Raw genomic sequence first — 18,617 nt, 5'->3', positions numbered from 1 at the left:
GAGCCGTATGCTGTGTGTCCTCGAATCGGAAGAAAGCAGAAAAGGCGACTTTTCGCAGAGCAGGTCATTGTGCTTACATAATACACTTTCCGTTGATGCTGCAGTCACGTGTGACTTTCGCGTGGATTTCTGGCTAAAATCCTGTTTCGCCTGTTTGCTGCTGCGCTTTGTGTTGGTGTTGGATTATGCATGATAAGCTGCATCCTTAGCCGCTGCGCTTTCTGACGGTTTGGCTGGTAACGCCTTCTTTCGTCGTCGTCCATTCTTCCCTTCCACCTCCATCATCCCGCATCTTGCCTCTTTCAAGACTGCGCGCCTCGCTGAACCGCCATGTCGTACCTTTCGAGCCACACCAAAAAGGTGTCAGTGTACGGCCGCAAAGCCGAAGTCAGGATCGTCAACCGTCAAAGCGCATTCACTTCGCTCGAGAATGACGAGAACGACCCGTTCGGTTTCTTCAAGCCTCAGCCAAAAGCAAAAGCCACTTATAGCAAGTCGAGAGCTTCCATGATGCCAGCCGCTCTACAGTCGAGCAATGCGGACTCCGACGATGACACACAGCCTGCAGACCAGAGCGCAGCATACGACACCGCCAACTCCAGCTTGTCTTTTCATTCAGCATGTAGCTCAGCTTTCGCTTCAAGCTCGACAAAGGATGCGCCAGCCAAAACCGACAAAGCGCCGGGACAGAGGAAAGCGCTTGGAAGCAAGAGTGTAAACGAGGGCTTGCCGACTGCGACCAGAGCCGGTGCTCCTTCGAAACCAAAGAAAGGCTCAGCAAGCGCAGTGCTGGACAGCAATCCCATCGACGCTACACCGAAGGCACGCCGATCACCCTCCAAGAAGCCAAGGGCCAACACTCCAAAGACGGCCCAAAAGGTGTTGCCAGTGACAGTGGCTCCTTTGACTCTGCCCAACGAGTCCACACCGCCTCCAACTCAGTCGACCGGTAGAGCACCACGACGAGCTGCACAGGCTGCACGGTCGGCCATCGAGGACTACGACTTTACCGACAGAGACATGACCCCGCGCCGCCCTGTCCCGACCAAGTCGTACTTTGCGGAGAAAGCTCGACAGCTGGCAGAGCTCGCATCGGAGGAAGACAAGGAGGCTCAGCTGTCGGAGCGATCAAAAGGAATCAAGGCTGTCCGTGCACGCCCAAGAAAGACGATCGCCACAGCTGGACGCGGTAACTCACGGAAGTCCATGGCCGCAAAACCCCGACAGACGTCGGCTCTGGGATACTCATTGAACTCCGCGATCGCCATCTCGGACTCGTCCATGTCCTCAGCAACCGGGGTGTCGGATTCGTCCTTCGACGCTGCCGGCACGAGTCAGTCATCTATCAGCTTTCTCGGGCAGAGCAGTGACGAATCCAGGGACCTGGCGGCAAAGAGCTCTATAGCAGCGGCGAAAGCCAAGGCCAAGCAGAACAAGCGAGTCACTCGACGCATCGCTGCTACCAGCGACGACGAGGATGAAGTTCAAGGAGGATCCGAGGACGAAAGCGAACAAGATCCAGCTCTACAGCTTGCTGCTGCAGTGGCTGATCTCGCGGTCGCAGACGAAGATGATGCGACGGCAATCGACGATCATTTGGATGGCTTGCTTGCCGCGGTCTCGCAAGCCAAGCCCAAGGCATTCTCAACTGTCATCCAGCAACTGCGGGCGAGCAAGGCTTCCACTTCGCAGCGACGACTGGAAAAGATTGGAGAAGCGAGCTACAGCGAGGTCTTCAAGATTTCTTCGTCCCGATCCAACACGAGCGCTGACAGCGACCGACAAGAAGCGCTCGTGCTCAAAATCATCCCAATCTCATCGTCAAGCATCAGCAACAACGACAACGAAGACCTCCCCTACACCTCGCCGGCCGCCGATGTTGAACGCGAGATCCGTCTGATGCAGCTGATCGGACGCGAGGCCAGCGTAGCAGACTCTTTCGTCTCGCTACGTGCAGTTCATGTCGTCCGAGGAGCCTATCCAGCACCGCTGCTCCAAGCTTGGGACCGATGGGACGCCAAACGCCGTGTCAGGACCGGTGAAGGCGCGGAGAACATCCGGCCCCACGTGTTGGGCCGCCAGCAAGTCTACGCTCTGCTCGTCATGACCGACGGTGGAATGGATCTCGAAAGCTTGAAGCTCCGGTCCTGGTCCCAGGCTGCCTCCATTTTCCGGCAAGTCGCAATCGGGTTGGGCAAGATGGAGACCAAGTACGAGTTTGAACATCGTGATCTGCACTGGGGCAACATCCTCGTGCAGGCCGTTGCAACTACTTCTCAAGCCCATGACGACGGCGGCGGACTAAGCTGGCTGCTCGACCCCAGCGCATCTGGAGTCAAAGCAACGATCATCGACTTTACCCTCTCCCGCGCTCGCACGTCGCCCGTCACTGCCAAACGGAGCAAGTCCGTCGAGGTGCTTCACTACCCTTTTGACGACGAGTCGCTCTTCGAAGGCTCTGGCGGTCCGCAGTTCGATGTCTACCGCGAGATGCGAACGGTCACCAAGGACTCGTGGGCAGCTCACTGTCCAGCGACCAACGTACTCTGGCTGCGCTACCTCGTGCACAAGCTCATCGAGGTCAAGTGCCGAAATCTCAAGGTACCCAAGGGTAGCGATGCTGATGCACAGCGCGAGCTGCGATCCTTCGACGTGCTGCAAAAGGCGGCAGCGAGACTGGACGAAGCGGCGCAGACCCTGCTCAACGCTGCTCCACCCAAAAGGGGCCCTGTCGCGGGGAGGAAGCCGATGCATCCGAGAGCGAGGAAGTCGGTTCTCCCGGCAGCGACGATAGGCGCGAGGAAGGGACGGGCCACGATGATGGTCACCCCGCTCCAGCCCGCGGAGAGCGAGACGAAGGCCGTCCGATCGGCTGCTGATCTCGTGTCCTTTCTGGATTGATACCCATGCTCATGCGAGACTTTGTATACCCCAACGCTAGACACTTTACAATCAACCAGACATTCCAGCCACGCTCGCGAACACGACAGAGAGAGACAGAAGAAATTGAGATGGTCGCAGTGAGGCCTCGAGAGGGTCAAGACGGCAAGGCAAGCATGAGCTAAAGCATGACGAAGAGTGAGCAAGGCTCGAACGAATTTCCGGCTGCTTTTTTTAGCCAGATTTTTTGACCGCTTTTTTTAGCGCAGTTTTCGTCTGAGCGAGCGTTATTGCGGGGTTACACGCCGGCTATCGAATGAGCCTGCCGGTTCCGGTTCTTCGACATCACACCCACTTGCCCATCTTTCGTCCTGCCAATCTTCACCAATCACCATCATCGTTATCGAACATCGCTCATCGACCACGTGTAACGAAGTCAACCATATTGAAATCCCGACAGCGCTCTGCACAGGAAGGCATAGACAGCACCAAAGACGACCACGATGGCAGAAGCACAAGGCGTCTGGCCGCACAAGGTGACCTACCAGACGCGATGGCTGGACAACGACCAGTGAGTTACATGTTGCCCCCTACCTTTCGCCTACCCGCTCTCTCGCTTATATCGTCTGCCACACCTTCTCCTGACTTTCTCGTCCTGTGCGGTGTGCGATGTGCGCTGCAGGTACGGCCACCTCAACAACTCGTCGTACTACCTCATTGCGGATAGCATCATCAATGCGTATCTGGTCAACGCGTGCGGGATTCAGCCATTCATTTATCCCTCTGCCACTTCCTCACCCTCTGTGCCACCATCTGCCTCCTCCACTGGGGCGACCAGCGCGCCAACGATCCCGGCCAAACCACCTACGCCCACCAGCCCGGGTGAGGAATCGGTCGCCGCACCCTCAACCCCCTCAAACACCCCAGCCCCGCAATCGAACGACGTAGACGCAGCCTCGATCGTCGGTCTGGTCATCAGCAACTCCTGTCGCTACTTTGCCTCGGCCTCCTTTCCCGCCCCGCTGGACGTGGGGATGCGAGTGATCAAGCTCGGCACCTCGTCCGTAACCTACCAGGCGAGTATCGGCGAGCAAGGGGGACAAACGGCAGCGGTGATCACATCGACACACGTATTCGTCGACAGGCATACGAGGAGGCCGGTCAAGATGCCAAAAGCGGTGCGGGAGCCGTTGGCAAAGCTGCTCGTCGAACTGCCGAAGGAGTCCAAGTTGTAGCCCCACTCGGACTCACACAGACATCACACGGCGAGCATCACACAGAAACATTAGAAGGCAGAATCGTACATTTCGAAAACATTATCACCTTTTGATGACGACGGCCTAATCGGGAGACTGACGAGAGCCCCGCTTACAGTCCTTGGTCAGCAATCCACCTAGCAATCTCCTCAGCGATCATCGGCTGGGCATAGTGCGCCGTGATCCCGTGTCCGGTATTCTCAGCGATGTAACTGGTAAAGTTCTTCGCTTGAGGATACAACTCCTTGACGCCATCGGGGATGGCGGTACCATTGGGGCCACCCCAGCAGTTGCTGCTGCAAAAGATGAAGTCTTTCGCACCGTTGACCACCTGCACTGGACCGGTGAAGTTGGACGGTCCACCGACGGCGCCGATTGAAAACAGACTGCCTAGGGTGACGGGCTGTTCGGTGGCGCGCGCCAGACGGAACGAGGCATCGCTAAAGTAAGGTGGGTAGAAGAATGCGATCTGGTTGCCCGCCTCGCTACCACTCGCCAGCCAAACGGGGGGTTTGTTGGAGAGCTGGCTGAGGGTGTTCTTGGCAATCTGATACGCAGCGGCGTGCAGATACCCGGGGAGGTTGGTAGCATTGGTCGTGTAACCCGTCAGAACCACACCATCCAACAACTCCGGGCTCATCATCGAAACCGCCTGCGTCTGCACCGAGCCGTACGAGTGACCGATACCGACAATCTTGGAATGCTGCTTGCCACCAACGTTGTTGGTGTTTCGCAGCTGTTGCAGTACACCTTGGTAGATGGCTACCTCGGTTTGGGCGCGAAGCACATCAAATCCGCCCGTGGAGGGGGTTTCCGAGGCGCCCGTGCCGAGACGGTCGTAGCGGAAGGTGCTATATCCGTAACTGGCGGCGTGACGAACGACCGAGTATTCGGGGGAGAGCGTGTAATCCCAGTAGCTGGAGTCGAAGCCGATGCCGTGGACGAGGTTCCACAGCGCACTGCCCTCCCGAGCCCCCTGAATCGGCGTACAGTAGTAGCCGTTGATCTGGAACGATCGATTGAGCGTAAACTTCTCTGTGGTGCTAGGCCCATGACGCGCGGTCCAGTTGGCGGGGGCCAGGGAGAAGTCGATGATCTGACGCGTGATGTACGACTGCGTGTCGTACTGGTTGCGCACAGAGGTGAAGTTGGAAAGTTCGATGTTGACGGGCACTTGAAGGGTCACTTGCTCGCAACGGGCGTTGTGAAGGCCATAGGGGCCTTGGGCGTACGAGATGCTGCCAACACCAGAGGAGCCGCCGTTGTTGCGCGCGTCGAGGCGGATCGACGCGGCCGAGGCCAGGCCGGCGAGCGGTAGGAGGGCGAGCAGATTTTGCAGGACCAACATGATTACGTTGTGAGGAGGGTGGATGGTAAGGTGAGTTGCACCGAGAACAGTACGTGGCACAGTGCGCGGTTATATACGATCGTGCAGCATGGCCCTACCATTGCCCGGGTCTGCAGAGCCACCCAGGCCAGAGGCCGTTGACCTGCACACCAGCACGGCATCTGTCTGTGCATCAACGAGAAGAAAGCCCTGCAGATCCCTTTCTCCACCTCGGCTTTGCTGCCTCAGCAACCTTTGACGGGGCATGAGATCAGCCAAGAAGGGTCCTCATCCGTCACCTTTTGGGCACGCCATCTTGTGTCACGTAGTGCTGCAGCAGCACTTGCTACGCACGAACCATGCAGATTTCCCATGAGTAGCGCTGGTAGGCGGGCGAACGGCAACTCGTTCGCTGCTCCGCTTGACCGCATCGCCGCTGCGCTTGTGCGTAGAAGGTGTCTCGCATGCTTCTGTGCGGCGAATCGGCTAAGTGGGGACTCTTTGACGTGCATTCGTACGTGCGCAGATCGCCGGCTTTTGTGTGACGTTTTTTCAAGATTCCCTCCACTTGGCGAGAGAACACTGACGCTTTGCGGGGTAAAACCGACAAACGATGGCGATCCACTTCTGAGTCCCGCTCGCGGATCCAGATCCGCACCCTTTAGTCAGGAATCGCGCTAACCCGCCCATCGCTCAAGGTTCGCTTAGGGCTGCTCATTCGCCGCGAATCTCTCTCGTCACGGGATCGACAGTCGGCAGATCGTACGCTAATTCAAGGGAGATGCTTCGTGTTCGCTTGACGAATGCTTCCAGTGACTACAGGGTGCCGTGACGCTGAGTGGGCCGTACAAAGCCGATGTCTGGGGTCCAGTCGTCCAGGCTCTCCGCTGAAGATCCTGCTGCGAGGCTGCTTGCAATTCAAGAACAAGCGAGTCGAGGCTGTCCGTCCAGTCTCGCTGGGACCGCGCTTCAAAGCTCGCCAACAATCTCCTCGACCTCCCTACCGTCGCCCGGCGCCTCCTTGCTGCTGTTGATCGAAGTGGCACGTTTGCGAGTGGCTCTGGTGCTCTTGCGGCTGCCGATCGACGGTGGTTCGCGTGACCGTGCGCTGCTCTTCCCTTTGGCAGCTTTCCCCGTATCCGCGCTTGCGCTCGGCTCGGCTGGTGCTGCAGCGTCCATCGCCGCGGAGTTCCCGGCGATTGTCGTCGACGCGGACGAAGAGGGTGCGGCAGACGCTGCCGCCGATGCTGCAGCGGGAGCGGGCGTTGAGACCGAGGCCTTCCTCGTAGAGTTGCGTCGCCTCTTTCCAGCCTTGCTACCTGGCTTCTTGCCAAGCCTGCGTCGAATCACCTGCTCGTTGCCATCGTCGTCGATCTCAACCACCTCCTCGTACTCATAGCCATCGTCGCCGTCATCCTGCTCAACATCGCTTCGGTCGCCTTTGCGGCCCGAGAGCGGAGCGGTGGCCTCTCGCTTCTTGATCGCGGCGTCGCTCGTGGCAGAAGCAGCAGCGAGCGCCTCGATGTCCTGAATATCGGCCTTGATCTCGGGAGGCGGACCCGAAAGATCGACCCCGATGGCCTCCGCGTACGCCTCGAGATTGACCGGTAGCGAATTCTTAAGCGCTGCATCGACCAACTTGCCATTGCTTCGCTCTTCCACGTTGAATTTCTTCTTGATCGTCACCCTGTCGCGACCTGGGAAGAGGCGAGCGATCATCTCAAAGTCGGTGCCCCACTGCTGCAGCGACTTGTAGAATTTCTCCGTCTCGTCCAAGGACCACTTTCGGTTCCGCCCAAGTTTGCGCGAGTACGTAGAGGCGTTGACGAAGCGATCGCCCTCGCGCTCGTCGACCACTTCCATGTTATCGCGATCCTCCTCGCCGTTGCCGTAGTTGGCAAAGAGCGAGGTCTCGTCGAGCACGATCTTGCCATCGACGATACGCGTTTGTACGGCGAAGCGGTTCTCGCGGAACGAGACGTCGGTAGCAGCGACGGAAGCTTCTCGATTCTTGCGGCGACGTCGGCTGCTCGAAGCGCCTTCTCCATCCGTGACATCGTCCGCATCGGTCTCGGGTGCCGACTCTTCGACCCCAGATGTCTCGTCACCTGTCTGATCGCCGACGATCTCTTCTTCGCCGTCGAGCCTCTCTTCTGCGCCGGTAGCGACTGGCACTCCGTTGGTGGTGCGAATGATGTTGGCCGCAGGGGCAGGTGAAGGCGAAGCATTGTTGACTTTTTCGCCCAGAACGTGCTCGCCCAGAAGAGCCGCTTTGCCAGCGGCGCGTCGATCGTTGACGAGCCTCTTGTAGACGCGGTCGGCTTCGAAGGTTCGGGGACCGGCGCGACCTTTCTTGTATTCGACCGTGCTGAGATCTGCCATGGTGACGTTGGCTGGGTCGAGGCGGCTGCTGTCGAGTGACTCTCCTTCCTGATACACTTGCTTGCGATACTCATCTTCATCATCCGAGACCGTGTGCGGCTTGCGTGAGGCTGTGATGCGGCGCTTCTTGCGACGGATTGGCTCGCCGTCTTCGCCGATCTCCGACGTGGTTTCCATGCCACTCTCGTCGTCCGAGTTGAGCGTGACGCCGTCAGGATGAGCGAGCTTCCATGATTCGAGTGCCGAATCGTATTGCTGTCGTAGCAAAGACGCCTCTGCCTCCCATTTGGTTCTTTGACTTTGAGAAAGACCGCGCCACTCCGCGGCGATCTCGCCGGTGAGTTCGGTGACAGGCATGTCTGGGTTCTGCGCTTGTCGTGCTGGACGCACCGAGTTGACGAAGAGAAGGTAGGCGGAGAGAGGACGTTTGGGCTTGCCGGTGGACAGCTCCTTGCGCTTGAGACGCCGTTTCTGCAGACGCGCAGCAGCGTGAATCCTGCGCTTTGAGGCTTCTGCTGCTTTGTGTTCTGCGGTTTGCGTGCTCTCGGCGGTCACAACTTGCGAGCCGGCCTTGACGCTTTGAGAAGGAGCGGGCGCTTTCGAGACGGCGCTTGCACTGTCGATCTCTCGAGCTTTGCCCTTTCTGCTCGGAGCGGGTGCGCTGCTTTCATTTACCGTCGTGGATGGCTGGTTGGTTGCCTGAGACGGACGTAAAGCAGATTCTTGCTGGGATGCGCTTTCCTTGACTGTAGCAGCCGCCTGGGCTTGAACTGAGCTTGCGCCTCTGGACCGAGAGGATCGCTGCGGAGCCTGGACAGGATCTGGCTGCGAGGCTTTGTCGATGATTGTTGCGGTCTGAGCAGCAGCATCATCCATGGGTCCAGCGGCAGTGCTCCGCGACGCTCCGATACTTGGTGCAAGGTTCGCACGCGTCGACACATTGGCAATCTCTGCATCGGCTGGAGCAGAGCTGCCTTCAACCACCGAAGGCAAAGTCCGAGCGGGCGTGATGGCCGAGGCTGGTGCGGCTGGCTGTGTGAATTGAGGTGCCGGGGTAAGCGAAGCTCTGGAGCCTGGACGAGGTTTGGATACGGAGGGTTTGCGGAAGGCGGGCTTTGCAGCTGAGGTGCTGGTCGAAGCCTGGCCAGCCGCGATGCCGGCACGTGGAGTCGCCGCGGCGCCGGGCTTTGAGATGACGGAAGGCGAAACGTTGAATGCATAGCTCTGCGATTTGCTCGGCGTGATGGACTGCTGCGAGGCGGGTGACGCTAGTGCTGCAGCGGCAGATCCCTTGGAGCGAACGGAGGGAGGTTTGGGGTGTCGAGCTGTGAGTGATGGAGAGGGCGGAGGCACGGCCGACGTGGATGCACCCTGCTGCTGCTGAGAGCTGGGTTGCGATGCTGCGGTCGCGGCTGTGGCGCCTCCAGCCGACCGCCTTGGGACGATGGAGGGCTTGAAACGAGCACCACCCTTTTCGATACGCGACGACATGGTGAGATGCGCCTTGCAAGAAAGCGCTCCTAGAAACGAGCTACCGGGTCCTTCGAGGTCAGTCCTGTGAATGCGGCTGCTAGCGCTATTTGTCGAAAGGGCGTCCGAATGCTGATGGTGAGAACAGGTAGGGGTGGATGGAAGATGGATGGCTGAGCAGAAGATGGGGATCAACGCGTTTCGAGAACGATTAACCCACATTCAGGGTTTTGGGCTGCATTTCAGCCTGCATTTTACACTTTTTGGCTCAGCAGCCTCGCTCGCGTCGCAGCGCAGCAGACCGAGTCCCGAGAGCAGCTTGCCAACCTTGGTCACATCTTCGCACCCTACTTTCTCCTGTCATAGCACCATCACTTGCCGAAGTCATCGTCAAGAAGGCAAGGTAACTTCAGCTCAGCCTGAATTCGCCAAGGCCCCAATGTCACATCCGGGCGCGCTTCCCTTCGGCGCGGGGGTACTGCCTCCGATGATGCCTCCTCCCTCAATACCACCGCCTGGAATGCATGCTGGGCCACCACCTCCGTTTGGCGCACCAATGGATCAGAGCGAGCCGGACGAGCCACCACCTCTCCCATCGGACGCTAGCCAGACGCTTTACATCCAGAACCTCAACGAGAAGGTCAAGCTCGAGACAATGAAGGCGACGCTCACCAACCTCTTTTCTAACTACGGCACCGTGCTCTCGGTCGTCTCCCACACCAACCTCCGCATGCGCGGACAAGCATTCGTCTCACTCGATAACGTCCAAGCAGCAGACAAGGCGCGGCGCGAGGCACATCTCTTTCCGCTCTACGGCAAGGCGATGAAGATCAGCTTTGCAAAGACCAAGTCGGATGCGGTGGTGTTGCAGCCACTAAAGGACGAGGGCGGCGAGGAATCCGCCGTCTTCAAGCAGCACAAAGAGGAGAGACTGGAGCACAAGAAGATGGCAAGGAGAGGCAACGTGTTGAGGAGGAGGGAGCTCGAGAAGAAGATCAGAGCAAAGAGGACTGCTGCGGGCGAGATCGCCGAACCAGAAAAGGCAGCAGCGAGCAAGAGGGCGCAACAGGAGATGCCCGACGAGTACTTGCCTCCCAACAAGATGCTCTTCTTGCAAAAGATTCCGGATGGTGTTGGCAAGGGCGAGCTGGAGAGCCTCTTTTCCGCCTACTCGGGCTATGTCGATGTACAGACGATTCCTGGCAAGGCGGATATCGCTTTCGTCGAGTTCTCCGACATCCCATCCAGCGCTACGGCGCGAGGTGCACTCAACGGCTACAACTTTGGTGCTGGTGACAAGCTCAAAATCACCTTTGCAAGGGCATAATCCGTGGACTCGCCTTCCATTGGCTCTTGCAAAGAATGCCACACGATCGATCCGCATTGGCACGGCGCGGATACGTGTACTTCTAAATGCGCTTCTTTTTGGCCGTGAGCATATGTATCATTAATGCAACCACACCGTCTTTGACACAGATGCTTCAGCTTCAGTCTGATCATGCCGCGATGGATGTCTGAGAAGTATTCTTCTTTCTTAAGCAGAGTCTGTTGAAAGATGAGAAGAACAAAAGAGCGCGCCCGAAACTCGGAACGCGGCTAATTTTGGCCCCGCCGCTTTGCTCGAGCTGCAGCTGTTCACCAACGCGTTGGTGTTGCGCACCTCCATCCAACACTTCTCACCGCTGCACCACATACTCGAACCAGCAATGTCTCGATTCGGCGGACGATTCGTACCCAACATCGAGCACGAGGTGCGTCGTCAGGCTGTGGAGCCCATCGCGTAAGTCTGCTTGCTCCTCTCATGATCTGCCATCCAACATCATATTGACGTTCACCTTCCCCTGATTCGCAGCAAATGGCGTCAGGAATGGGTGCTTCCCACAGGTACTTCGGCCGACGGTACTGCCTCAACCTCAGCCAGTGTAGATGTCAAGATCCTCAAATGGGTCCGCGTTCCCGGAGACCCGATCGTGTTCCCCGAAGAGCAGGACGTGTTGGCGGAAGACCGCATTGCGGATGATGCAGCGATCGTCGAGGTGCCCGTGCAGAGCATCCACAATGCGCCCGTGGTCGCGGCTCCCGTTGGTGGCTCCCTTTCCAGTGTTGGAGGTGGTCTCGGGACCATTGCTCCCAAAGAGCCGCCTACACCCGCACCGGTTGCGCCAGCATCAGCCATCCCTCCGCACATGAACACCATCTCCGAACCCACATCTAGCATCCATACTGCGGACAACACGCCAACGGACTCCATCGCCAACACTCCCGCAGCTACCGCAGCAACGGAACCTGTCGCATCGCCGGAAGAGCCGTCACCGCAACCGGAAGTCCAACCTCAGGTCGAGTCGCAGCTGCACGACCAGCCCCTCCCAGCAGACGTTCCGACCGATGCGCAGCTCGAAGCCCTCGCAGAGGGTGCAGAGGCCGAACAGCCCGCCGACCAGGACGATACGCTTCTCACCGCCGACCTCGCCGCTTCGGTGCCAGCGACGACGTTCGAGGACGAAACCCCCGGCGCTGGTGCCGGTGCTGCAGACGTCGAGATGAAGGATGCTTAGGTTTTGCTACAATGCTGTATAATACATTTTATGACTTTTCGAGCGTGATGCATGTGCCAAAGGCGGAAGTGTGGATGTCGAGCACCTTCTCGCCAGCTCGACAGCCATGCCATAGGGCAGATTGAAGTGATTTCTCCGTCTCTGGCAACCCGAGCCACGGATGCAATTGGAAGCCGTTCACGCAGTCATACTCGGTCTTGATCTGGCTAAACTCGCGCTCGAAGCGGGGCTTCTTCTCCACTGTCCCAAAATCCCTCTGTGAGAGAGCGAGGGTGTTGAACTCGTTTGATCCCGCAATGGCCAGCCGACCGGTCGAAGTGATTGCGAAGGACCGTTCGTGACCGCCAACGACCTTGACGATCTCCACCTCGGCAGTGGGGTCTGCAGGATCGACGATGGGTATGAGCGTCGGTTCGGCCACGATGTTGTTCTCCCACGATGATTTACCGGAGGAGGAAGGTAGAAGCGCAGCTGACTCGTTCCATCCCCATCCGTAGAGGTCGCCATCGACAGTGAGGACGAGCGTGTGTCGGCTGCCCGCAGAGACGTCCGCGATGCGCGAAGGGAAGCCCTGGTCCGCGTCGAAGTGCGGGACGGGCATGAGGTAGGGGACGTCGGTGGGATCGGTGCGCCTTGCTGGCGATGCATCCGAGTCTGGCAGCTTGCCGACGACGGTGGTGTACTCGAAGGGCTGCAGTGGGACTGCTCCAAAGCGGGCATCGCCAAACGTCCATACTCTTGACCCTTGCTGTTGCGATCCTTCGGATGGCTGAGCGAGCAGCACAAAGTGTGCATTGCCCGCAGAGACCTTCTCGAAGTTCGGCAGCTTGGCCAGCTCCTTGTCTGCCTGCGCTTGTGATCCATGCCATCGCGCCGTGAAACGTCTTCTCGTTCTCATCTCCTCTTGATTTACTCCTTCCCCACTCGCAGCCTCGAACATCGCCGCCGAGTCAAACAGGTGCACCCTTCCCTCATGGTCCACCGCCATGGTCCTCCCCCGTCCGTCTGCCGCCGCCATCTTCCAGCCGCATCCCTCCACCAGAATCACGTTCTCCTCCTGATACCTCACAGACACGCACCTGTCCTCCTCGGCATCGATCACAGCGCACACCATGTCCTGACCCACAAATACCAGCTCGTTCGCTCCATCGAGCAGGCCGATCGCATTCTCGAGCAGGTCGCTCGATTCTCCTACAGCGCGAGTTGTGTCATGTCCGTCGACGTAGAGTGTCTGGAATGTACACGTGGCACGAATGGACGAAGCATGGTCGTGCGGCCCGAACAGCTCTCCGCCGTGTTGTCCTTGGCGGTCCGGGAGGAGGTGTTGGAAGCTGTTCGTGCCGCAAAGGAAGACCTTCGTTTTCGCGGCGGGAGCCGAGTCTGTCATATTGAAGGCATCGCGGCTGCAACAATCTAGAGCGAGGTCGAAGCAAGGTCTGTGATGATGGGACTTCGAGGAGTACCAAGAAGTGAAGCTTTGAGGACGAGAAGAAGTGTTGGGCGTGGGGGTGGAGGTGCCCACCTCATCCGGCCGGCAGCATTTCCTCTCTCTCACCGAACGCGAAGAAGGGTCAATTTCGAGGAGTGCTTTGTCCACCATCGAATCCCTCAACCACACCATCCACTCATCCTCCAATCGCCCTTTCGCTGGCTCTCGTCCCAGCATCGTCTGGCAGCTCATTAGCACGATGCATCCAGCGCTCGTGATCCTCCTCTCGGTCCTCCTGGTCCAATCCATCACCCTCCTAGGCAAGTCGCGACTGCAAGACATCCTCTGGTTCCTCTACACCTCCGTGTTCCATCGCTCCACCCTTTCCTCCCAACGCTCCCTCCGTCGGGACATCCTCTCTACCAAACGCGAGCTCGCCGCCACCTCTTCGCAAGATCAGTTTGCCAAGTGGGCCAAACTTCGGCGCAAGGTCGACAAGTCCCTTGCGGACCTCGAACGCACCAATGCCTCGCTGAGCACCGCACGCAGCACGTTCAACATGCTTTTCAAAGGCGTAATGTTTGTGCTGACGACGGTGTTGCCTTTTGTAGTGACGAGCTGGTATAGCAAGACGCCGATCTTTTGGTTGCCCCCAGGGGAGCATAGCTGGTTTGGACCGCTGGGGTGGTTCTTGGCCCTGCCGAGAGCTCCAAAGGGCGCAGTTAGTAGTACGGTTTGGCAGATGGTTTGTTCCAGGACGTTGATTGCGGTGGTGGGGGCGGTGGGGAATCTGTGGCCCGGAAAGAGCGAGGAGGAGGTGCTGAGCAAGGCAAAGGTCGAGAAGGTGGAACAGGAGTTGGAGGAGAAGAAGGCTGCAGCGGCAGCACAGGCAGGGTCGAGGACAGCAGAGGCTGGCCAGGCCAGGAGACGCACCAACGCAGCCGCGGCAGAGAAACAGGATCTGTAGTTTACCTTCACGCAATCAAAAGCAACAGCAGCGCCCACTGCACATTCGACGCAATCATGATGAGGGTGTGTCTGATCATCAACAGGTACAAATACAATTGATCACCGCCTTCACCTCAATGATGATGCCCCTCACCAGCCCCCAACGCGGCCAACAAGCTCTGCAACAACCTCGGCGTGCACGACCCAGCGATCAACAAGACGATCCTCAACCACTTACCCAAAATCTGCACCTCTCCCGCCTCGTCGCCGCCCATCCGCGGTACGGTATCCGCCTCGGCGCCCGCCAGCTCGAGCACCGCGTGGAACGCAACAAACAAGAAAGTCCCACCCGAAAAGGCGAGGGCGGTGCCGATGCTCTTCCCATCAATTCCCGCTGGTTCCGCTGCGGCCGGTCCAACTGATGCGACGTCCGCGTCAAAGAACAGCGCGAGCAGCAAGTATGTGAGAACAGCACCGAGGGGCGAAGCGAGCGCAAAGACGCCGACGGCTTTGCGGATCGAGGTGCGCGAGAGACGCTGCGACATGAGCATGGCACACAGCCCAAAGGCGGCGGGAGCTTTGTGCACCATGATGGCGACAAAGACGACCATGGTGAGGGTCTGATCACCTGATTGCGCGGAGGCACCCATGGCGATTCCATCGGCGGCAGCGTGGATCAGCAGACCAAGGATCGTCGTCATGGCCTGCCCGAAACTGGACGGTCCTGATTGTGATGACGACATGGATCTGCTACGCTTCGAACCAGGTCGACCATTGCCGGTGCTGTTCGTCGAGTCGCGACGGTGCAGCAGGGGTGCGCCAGGGGAGGACGACTCGTGACCGGGCGTTTCGCGGTTGAGCGTGGTGCTGCTGCGCGGCGAGCTGGTCCACTCGTTGTTGCCACCATGCGCGGACGAGACGCGTTTGAGGTCGGCGTGGTGATAGTGCTCTGGATCGTGAGTGTCGTAATCGTCTGGCAGATCCTGATCGCTGTTGCTGCTGGAAGCCGTTGCTGCGCTCTCGATGCGCCTATGTGGCTCGTTGCGGCTGGACGCATTCTGCGCGCTGGCTGAACTGAGCTGTGCCTCTTCGTCGATGTCGGCGATGCCGTGCTGTGATCGATCAAAGATGGTGAACGAGGCTCTGCTGCTTGTCTTGTGGATCCCCGTGGGCGTTGCTGTTGGGTCGTTCTTGTGGTGGAATGACTTGGAGAGTCGATGTGTTTCCAGCCGCGGCCGTGTTGGATAGTCGTGATTGTGACTTGAAGACCCGTTTTGCTGAGTCTTGTCGTTGTGTGCTGGCAACGAGCTCCCCGATGATGAGGTGAGCTGATCGATGATGTACATGAGTACGATGCCGAAGAGGATGCTGCTTCCGAGACGATGCTCGGCGTCTGACTGGGAGAATCCCTTGTGGTCGTGGTCATCGTTGGCATGATCGTGCTCGTGCTCGTGCTGGTGTTCGTGTTCGCCATCATGTGCAGGCTCTTCTGATCGCTTCGTGACGAACGACCAGGCCCATGGCTCTTGTGCTGACTGCGTTGGTATTGTCTGAACTTGGAGTGGAGCGAATGGCTTGACGGCACCGGCAGGATGCAACATGTTTGCGTACGCGTTGACGCTTGCGTGCGATTCCGGTGCTATGTTCGAGAATAGAGAGCTCGCACCTTCCGGGATAACGACAGTGACCGCAGCGCCGACGAGGAGACCGGCTCCAAAGACCTCGAGAACGCGCATCATTCGGTGCGATAAGGGCAGCGAAAGGGGTGCGAGGCCGCAAACGAGCGTGCCGACGCCCATGCCGCTCACCATCAGCACAAATGCGATGAAGCCCGACATGGCTGGCGTCCGCTAAGAGATGGTGGCCACAGCTAGCTGCTGACGCTGGTGGAATCGTTGATAATCACGGAGACTGCATCGAGTTGTGATCGCGTCGTTGCTCCTGTCTTTGTTCGTGCGCGAAGGAAACAAGAGCTTGACGAAGACACGCAGTTGTCAAGAGGCAGTCGAGCCCAAAAGAGCGTGGTGATGGTGGTTGGTAGGGTGGACTGGTGACTTGTGGCGGATTGCAATGGATGGTGATACGAACGTGTAAATCATGGCTGAGCTGAGAATGTCAGTGCCTGCACGTTCGAAGTCTTCTCGGCCATGGCGCGGGCTTCTGAGTTTGCTGAACTGTCAGCCAAGACCTCGAAGCGACCCTCGCGGTTATCGTGGCAGGTGGGCCTAACACGAAGTATACAATTACGTGAGCGTGACACCTGCTCATCCGTGGCCTTTCTTTTTTACCAAAAATTTGGCTCTCGAAGCCGCAGAAAGAAGCTTCGCTCTGAGAAGAAATTTTTGAAGGCGTCGCTGATCCTCATAAAGTCGTAGTTGCTCTTCAGTCTTCTTCCTACCCCTCTTCTATCCAGCTACCCACCCTGGCTCACCAAATATACCCCCTGCTCCCTCTGCATCTTCATTATACCTTGTTCCATCGCATCCCTCCCCCATCTCACACAGCATGTCGAAACGCCCTTCTTCCCCCTCGTTGGAGGGCAAGGCGGCCACCACCTCGGCCCCTTCCCAACTCAACCGCGTCAAGGATGCCGACGGCGATGACGACATGGGCGAGTTCGAAGACCAGTTCGAAGACGAGTACGACGAGGAAGATGTCAACGCTGTCATCGCCGCTCGCGACTCCGATGATTCCGATGACGACGCCGAGACCATGGAGGTCGACGGCGTCAAAGTGGACGGCAAGATCCAGCGCCCCGACGAAGACGACGCCGAAGCTGCCGAGCCAGAAGAGCAGGTCTACATCCCTGGTGTCAACAAGCTCGAAGAAGGCCAAACGCTCGAAGCCGACCAGAGCGCGTACGAGATGCTCCACCGTCTCAACGTCACATGGCCGTGTCTCTCGTTTGACCATCTCAAGGATCACCTCGGAAACGATCGACAGAGCTACCCGCACACATCTTACATGGTTGCTGGCACTCAGGCGGACACCGCCTCGCGCAACGAGATCTACGTCATGAAGGCTAGCCAGCTGCACAAGACCCAGAACGACGATGGTAAGTTTCATCTTGAGGGACATGCAAAGGGTGGTACGGCAATGATGCCTTGAGGCATTTGGCTGTATGAGCTGTATCCTGCCCCTGTGGGGCTTGGACGTAGCTCGATGCCGACAACATCTCAGCTACCTAATTTTTTACTTTCTGAGCCTACACACCCCGCGCACCCCGTTCCGCCTCACATCTTGTCGATGGAACATCCGCTGACCCGCATACTTCGCGTTTGCAGGCCTCTCTGACGATGAGGATGATGACGAGAACGACCTGGACGACGACGCAATCCTGGAATACAAATCCATCCCCGTCACCGGCGGGATCAACCGCATCCGCGCGGCACCCACCTCCACCCCACTATCCGACCTCGAACCCTGCTTGGACCCATACCCCGTTGCTGCGTGGTCGGAACTCGGCGATGTCAAGATCTTCGACGTGCGACCTCTTCTCAACGCGCTCGACCGACCTGGCACATCCTACGACTCGCGTCGCGTCAACACGCCGCTGCACACCATCAAAGCCCACGCGGGTGTCGAGGGCTACGCGATGGACTGGGCGGGCGTCGTCAACGGCGGCTCGTCCTCCAATCGTGCCTCCTCGCTCCGCTTGCTGACGGGTGACATCCACAGCAAGATCTTCCTCACCACCGCGGGCAATGCTGGGTTCACGACCAACCCTACGCCGTTCACATCGCACACGTCGAGCGTCGAAGACCTGCAGTGGTCGCCCAAGGAACCGACCGTGTTCGCGTCGTGTTCCGCGGATCGTTCGATTCGGGTGTGGGATGTGAGGGTGAAGAACCGTCGGAGTGTCATCTCTGTTGACGGGGCGCATAGTCAGGATGTCAACGTCATCTCGTGGAATCGGGGCACCGACTACCTTCTCGTCTCGGGTGGTGATGAAGGAGGACTCAAGGTGTGGGACCTTCGACACTTCAAACCCAACTCGTCCGCCCCGGTGCCCGTCGCGCACTTCGACTGGCACAAAGCTCCCATTAGCTCGGTCGAATGGCATCCAACCGAGGACAGCATCTTCGCCGCCAGCGGTCGCGACGATCAAGTGACGCTCTGGGACCTCTCGGTCGAACAGGATGACGAGGAGACCGCCCAGGCAGGTCTCAAGGATGTCCCACCCCAATTGTTGTTCTGCCACCACGGTTTGACGGATTGCAAGGAACTCCACTGGCACCCGCAGGTTCCCGGCATGCTCGCTACTACCAGTTTGGACGGCTTCAACATCTTCAAGACCATCTCTGTTTGAATCTTTGCATTTGCTATAATCGTATCGGCTTCAAGGCCTGTGTATTTGTACCCACCTCCTC

General features: G+C 58.4%; 10 protein-coding genes across 10 annotated transcripts; 6 read left to right on the top strand and 4 right to left on the bottom strand.

Annotated features, from left to right (window-relative positions):
* Positions 1-330: 330 nt before the first annotated feature.
* On the top strand, positions 331-2,901 carry PSEUBRA_004659 (protein of unknown function DUF3635; the record flags this gene model as incomplete). The annotated part of the gene is made up of 1 exon (XM_016438182.2): positions 331-2,901. The coding sequence occupies one exon, from the start codon at positions 331-333 to the stop codon at positions 2,899-2,901; it is 2,571 nt and encodes an 856-aa protein (XP_016291725.2).
* Positions 2,902-3,383: 482 nt separating this feature from the next.
* Positions 3,384-4,115, top strand: PSEUBRA_004658 (uncharacterized protein; the record flags this gene model as incomplete). Its single annotated transcript, XM_016438183.1, has 3 exons — positions 3,384-3,451; positions 3,563-3,762; positions 3,808-4,115. 3 exons carry the CDS (start codon positions 3,384-3,386, stop codon positions 4,113-4,115), a joined length of 576 nt encoding a protein of 191 aa, XP_016291724.1.
* A 133-nt stretch (positions 4,116-4,248) lies between these two features.
* PSEUBRA_004657 (uncharacterized protein) lies at positions 4,249-5,484 on the bottom strand (the record flags this gene model as incomplete). The annotated part of the gene is made up of 1 exon (XM_016438160.1): positions 4,249-5,484. The coding sequence occupies one exon, from the start codon at positions 5,482-5,484 to the stop codon at positions 4,249-4,251; it is 1,236 nt and encodes a 411-aa protein (XP_016291723.1).
* Positions 5,485-6,432: 948 nt separating this feature from the next.
* PSEUBRA_004656 (High mobility group box domain protein) lies at positions 6,433-9,336 on the bottom strand (the record flags this gene model as incomplete). Its single annotated transcript, XM_059465351.1, has 1 exon — positions 6,433-9,336. The coding sequence occupies one exon, from the start codon at positions 9,334-9,336 to the stop codon at positions 6,433-6,435; it is 2,904 nt and encodes a 967-aa protein (XP_059320578.1).
* Positions 9,337-9,871: 535 nt separating this feature from the next.
* Positions 9,872-10,642, top strand: PSEUBRA_004655 (RNA recognition motif domain protein; the record flags this gene model as incomplete). Its single annotated transcript, XM_016438186.1, has 1 exon — positions 9,872-10,642. One exon carries the CDS (start codon positions 9,872-9,874, stop codon positions 10,640-10,642), a length of 771 nt encoding a protein of 256 aa, XP_016291721.1.
* A 379-nt stretch (positions 10,643-11,021) lies between these two features.
* Positions 11,022-11,870, top strand: PSEUBRA_004654 (uncharacterized protein; the record flags this gene model as incomplete). Its single annotated transcript, XM_016438187.1, has 2 exons — positions 11,022-11,095; positions 11,168-11,870. The coding sequence occupies 2 exons, from the start codon at positions 11,022-11,024 to the stop codon at positions 11,868-11,870; spliced, it is 777 nt and encodes a 258-aa protein (XP_016291720.1).
* A 28-nt stretch (positions 11,871-11,898) lies between these two features.
* On the bottom strand, positions 11,899-13,257 carry PSEUBRA_004653 (Regulator of chromosome condensation, RCC1; the record flags this gene model as incomplete). Its single annotated transcript, XM_059465350.1, has 1 exon — positions 11,899-13,257. One exon carries the CDS (start codon positions 13,255-13,257, stop codon positions 11,899-11,901), a length of 1,359 nt encoding a protein of 452 aa, XP_059321541.1.
* A 301-nt stretch (positions 13,258-13,558) lies between these two features.
* On the top strand, positions 13,559-14,266 carry PSEUBRA_004652 (Golgi to ER traffic protein 1; the record flags this gene model as incomplete). Its single annotated transcript, XM_059465349.1, has 1 exon — positions 13,559-14,266. One exon carries the CDS (start codon positions 13,559-13,561, stop codon positions 14,264-14,266), a length of 708 nt encoding a protein of 235 aa, XP_059321540.1.
* A 115-nt stretch (positions 14,267-14,381) lies between these two features.
* Positions 14,382-16,085, bottom strand: PSEUBRA_004651 (Zinc/iron permease; the record flags this gene model as incomplete). The annotated part of the gene is made up of 1 exon (XM_016438164.2): positions 14,382-16,085. The coding sequence occupies one exon, from the start codon at positions 16,083-16,085 to the stop codon at positions 14,382-14,384; it is 1,704 nt and encodes a 567-aa protein (XP_016291718.2).
* Positions 16,086-16,752: 667 nt separating this feature from the next.
* PSEUBRA_004650 (WD40 repeat) lies at positions 16,753-18,556 on the top strand (the record flags this gene model as incomplete). Its single annotated transcript, XM_016438178.1, has 2 exons — positions 16,753-17,302; positions 17,532-18,556. The coding sequence occupies 2 exons, from the start codon at positions 16,753-16,755 to the stop codon at positions 18,554-18,556; spliced, it is 1,575 nt and encodes a 524-aa protein (XP_016291717.1).
* Positions 18,557-18,617: the final 61 nt, after the last annotated feature.

The sequence above is a fragment of the Kalmanozyma brasiliensis genome (assembly GCF_000497045.1).
Source record: "Kalmanozyma brasiliensis GHG001 unplaced genomic scaffold PSEUBRA_SCAF3, whole genome shotgun sequence".
NCBI classification, from domain to species: domain Eukaryota; kingdom Fungi; phylum Basidiomycota; class Ustilaginomycetes; order Ustilaginales; genus Kalmanozyma; species Kalmanozyma brasiliensis.
The sequence above is the reverse complement of the archived record's forward strand: the minus strand, read 5'-3'. Positions and strand labels throughout refer to the sequence as shown.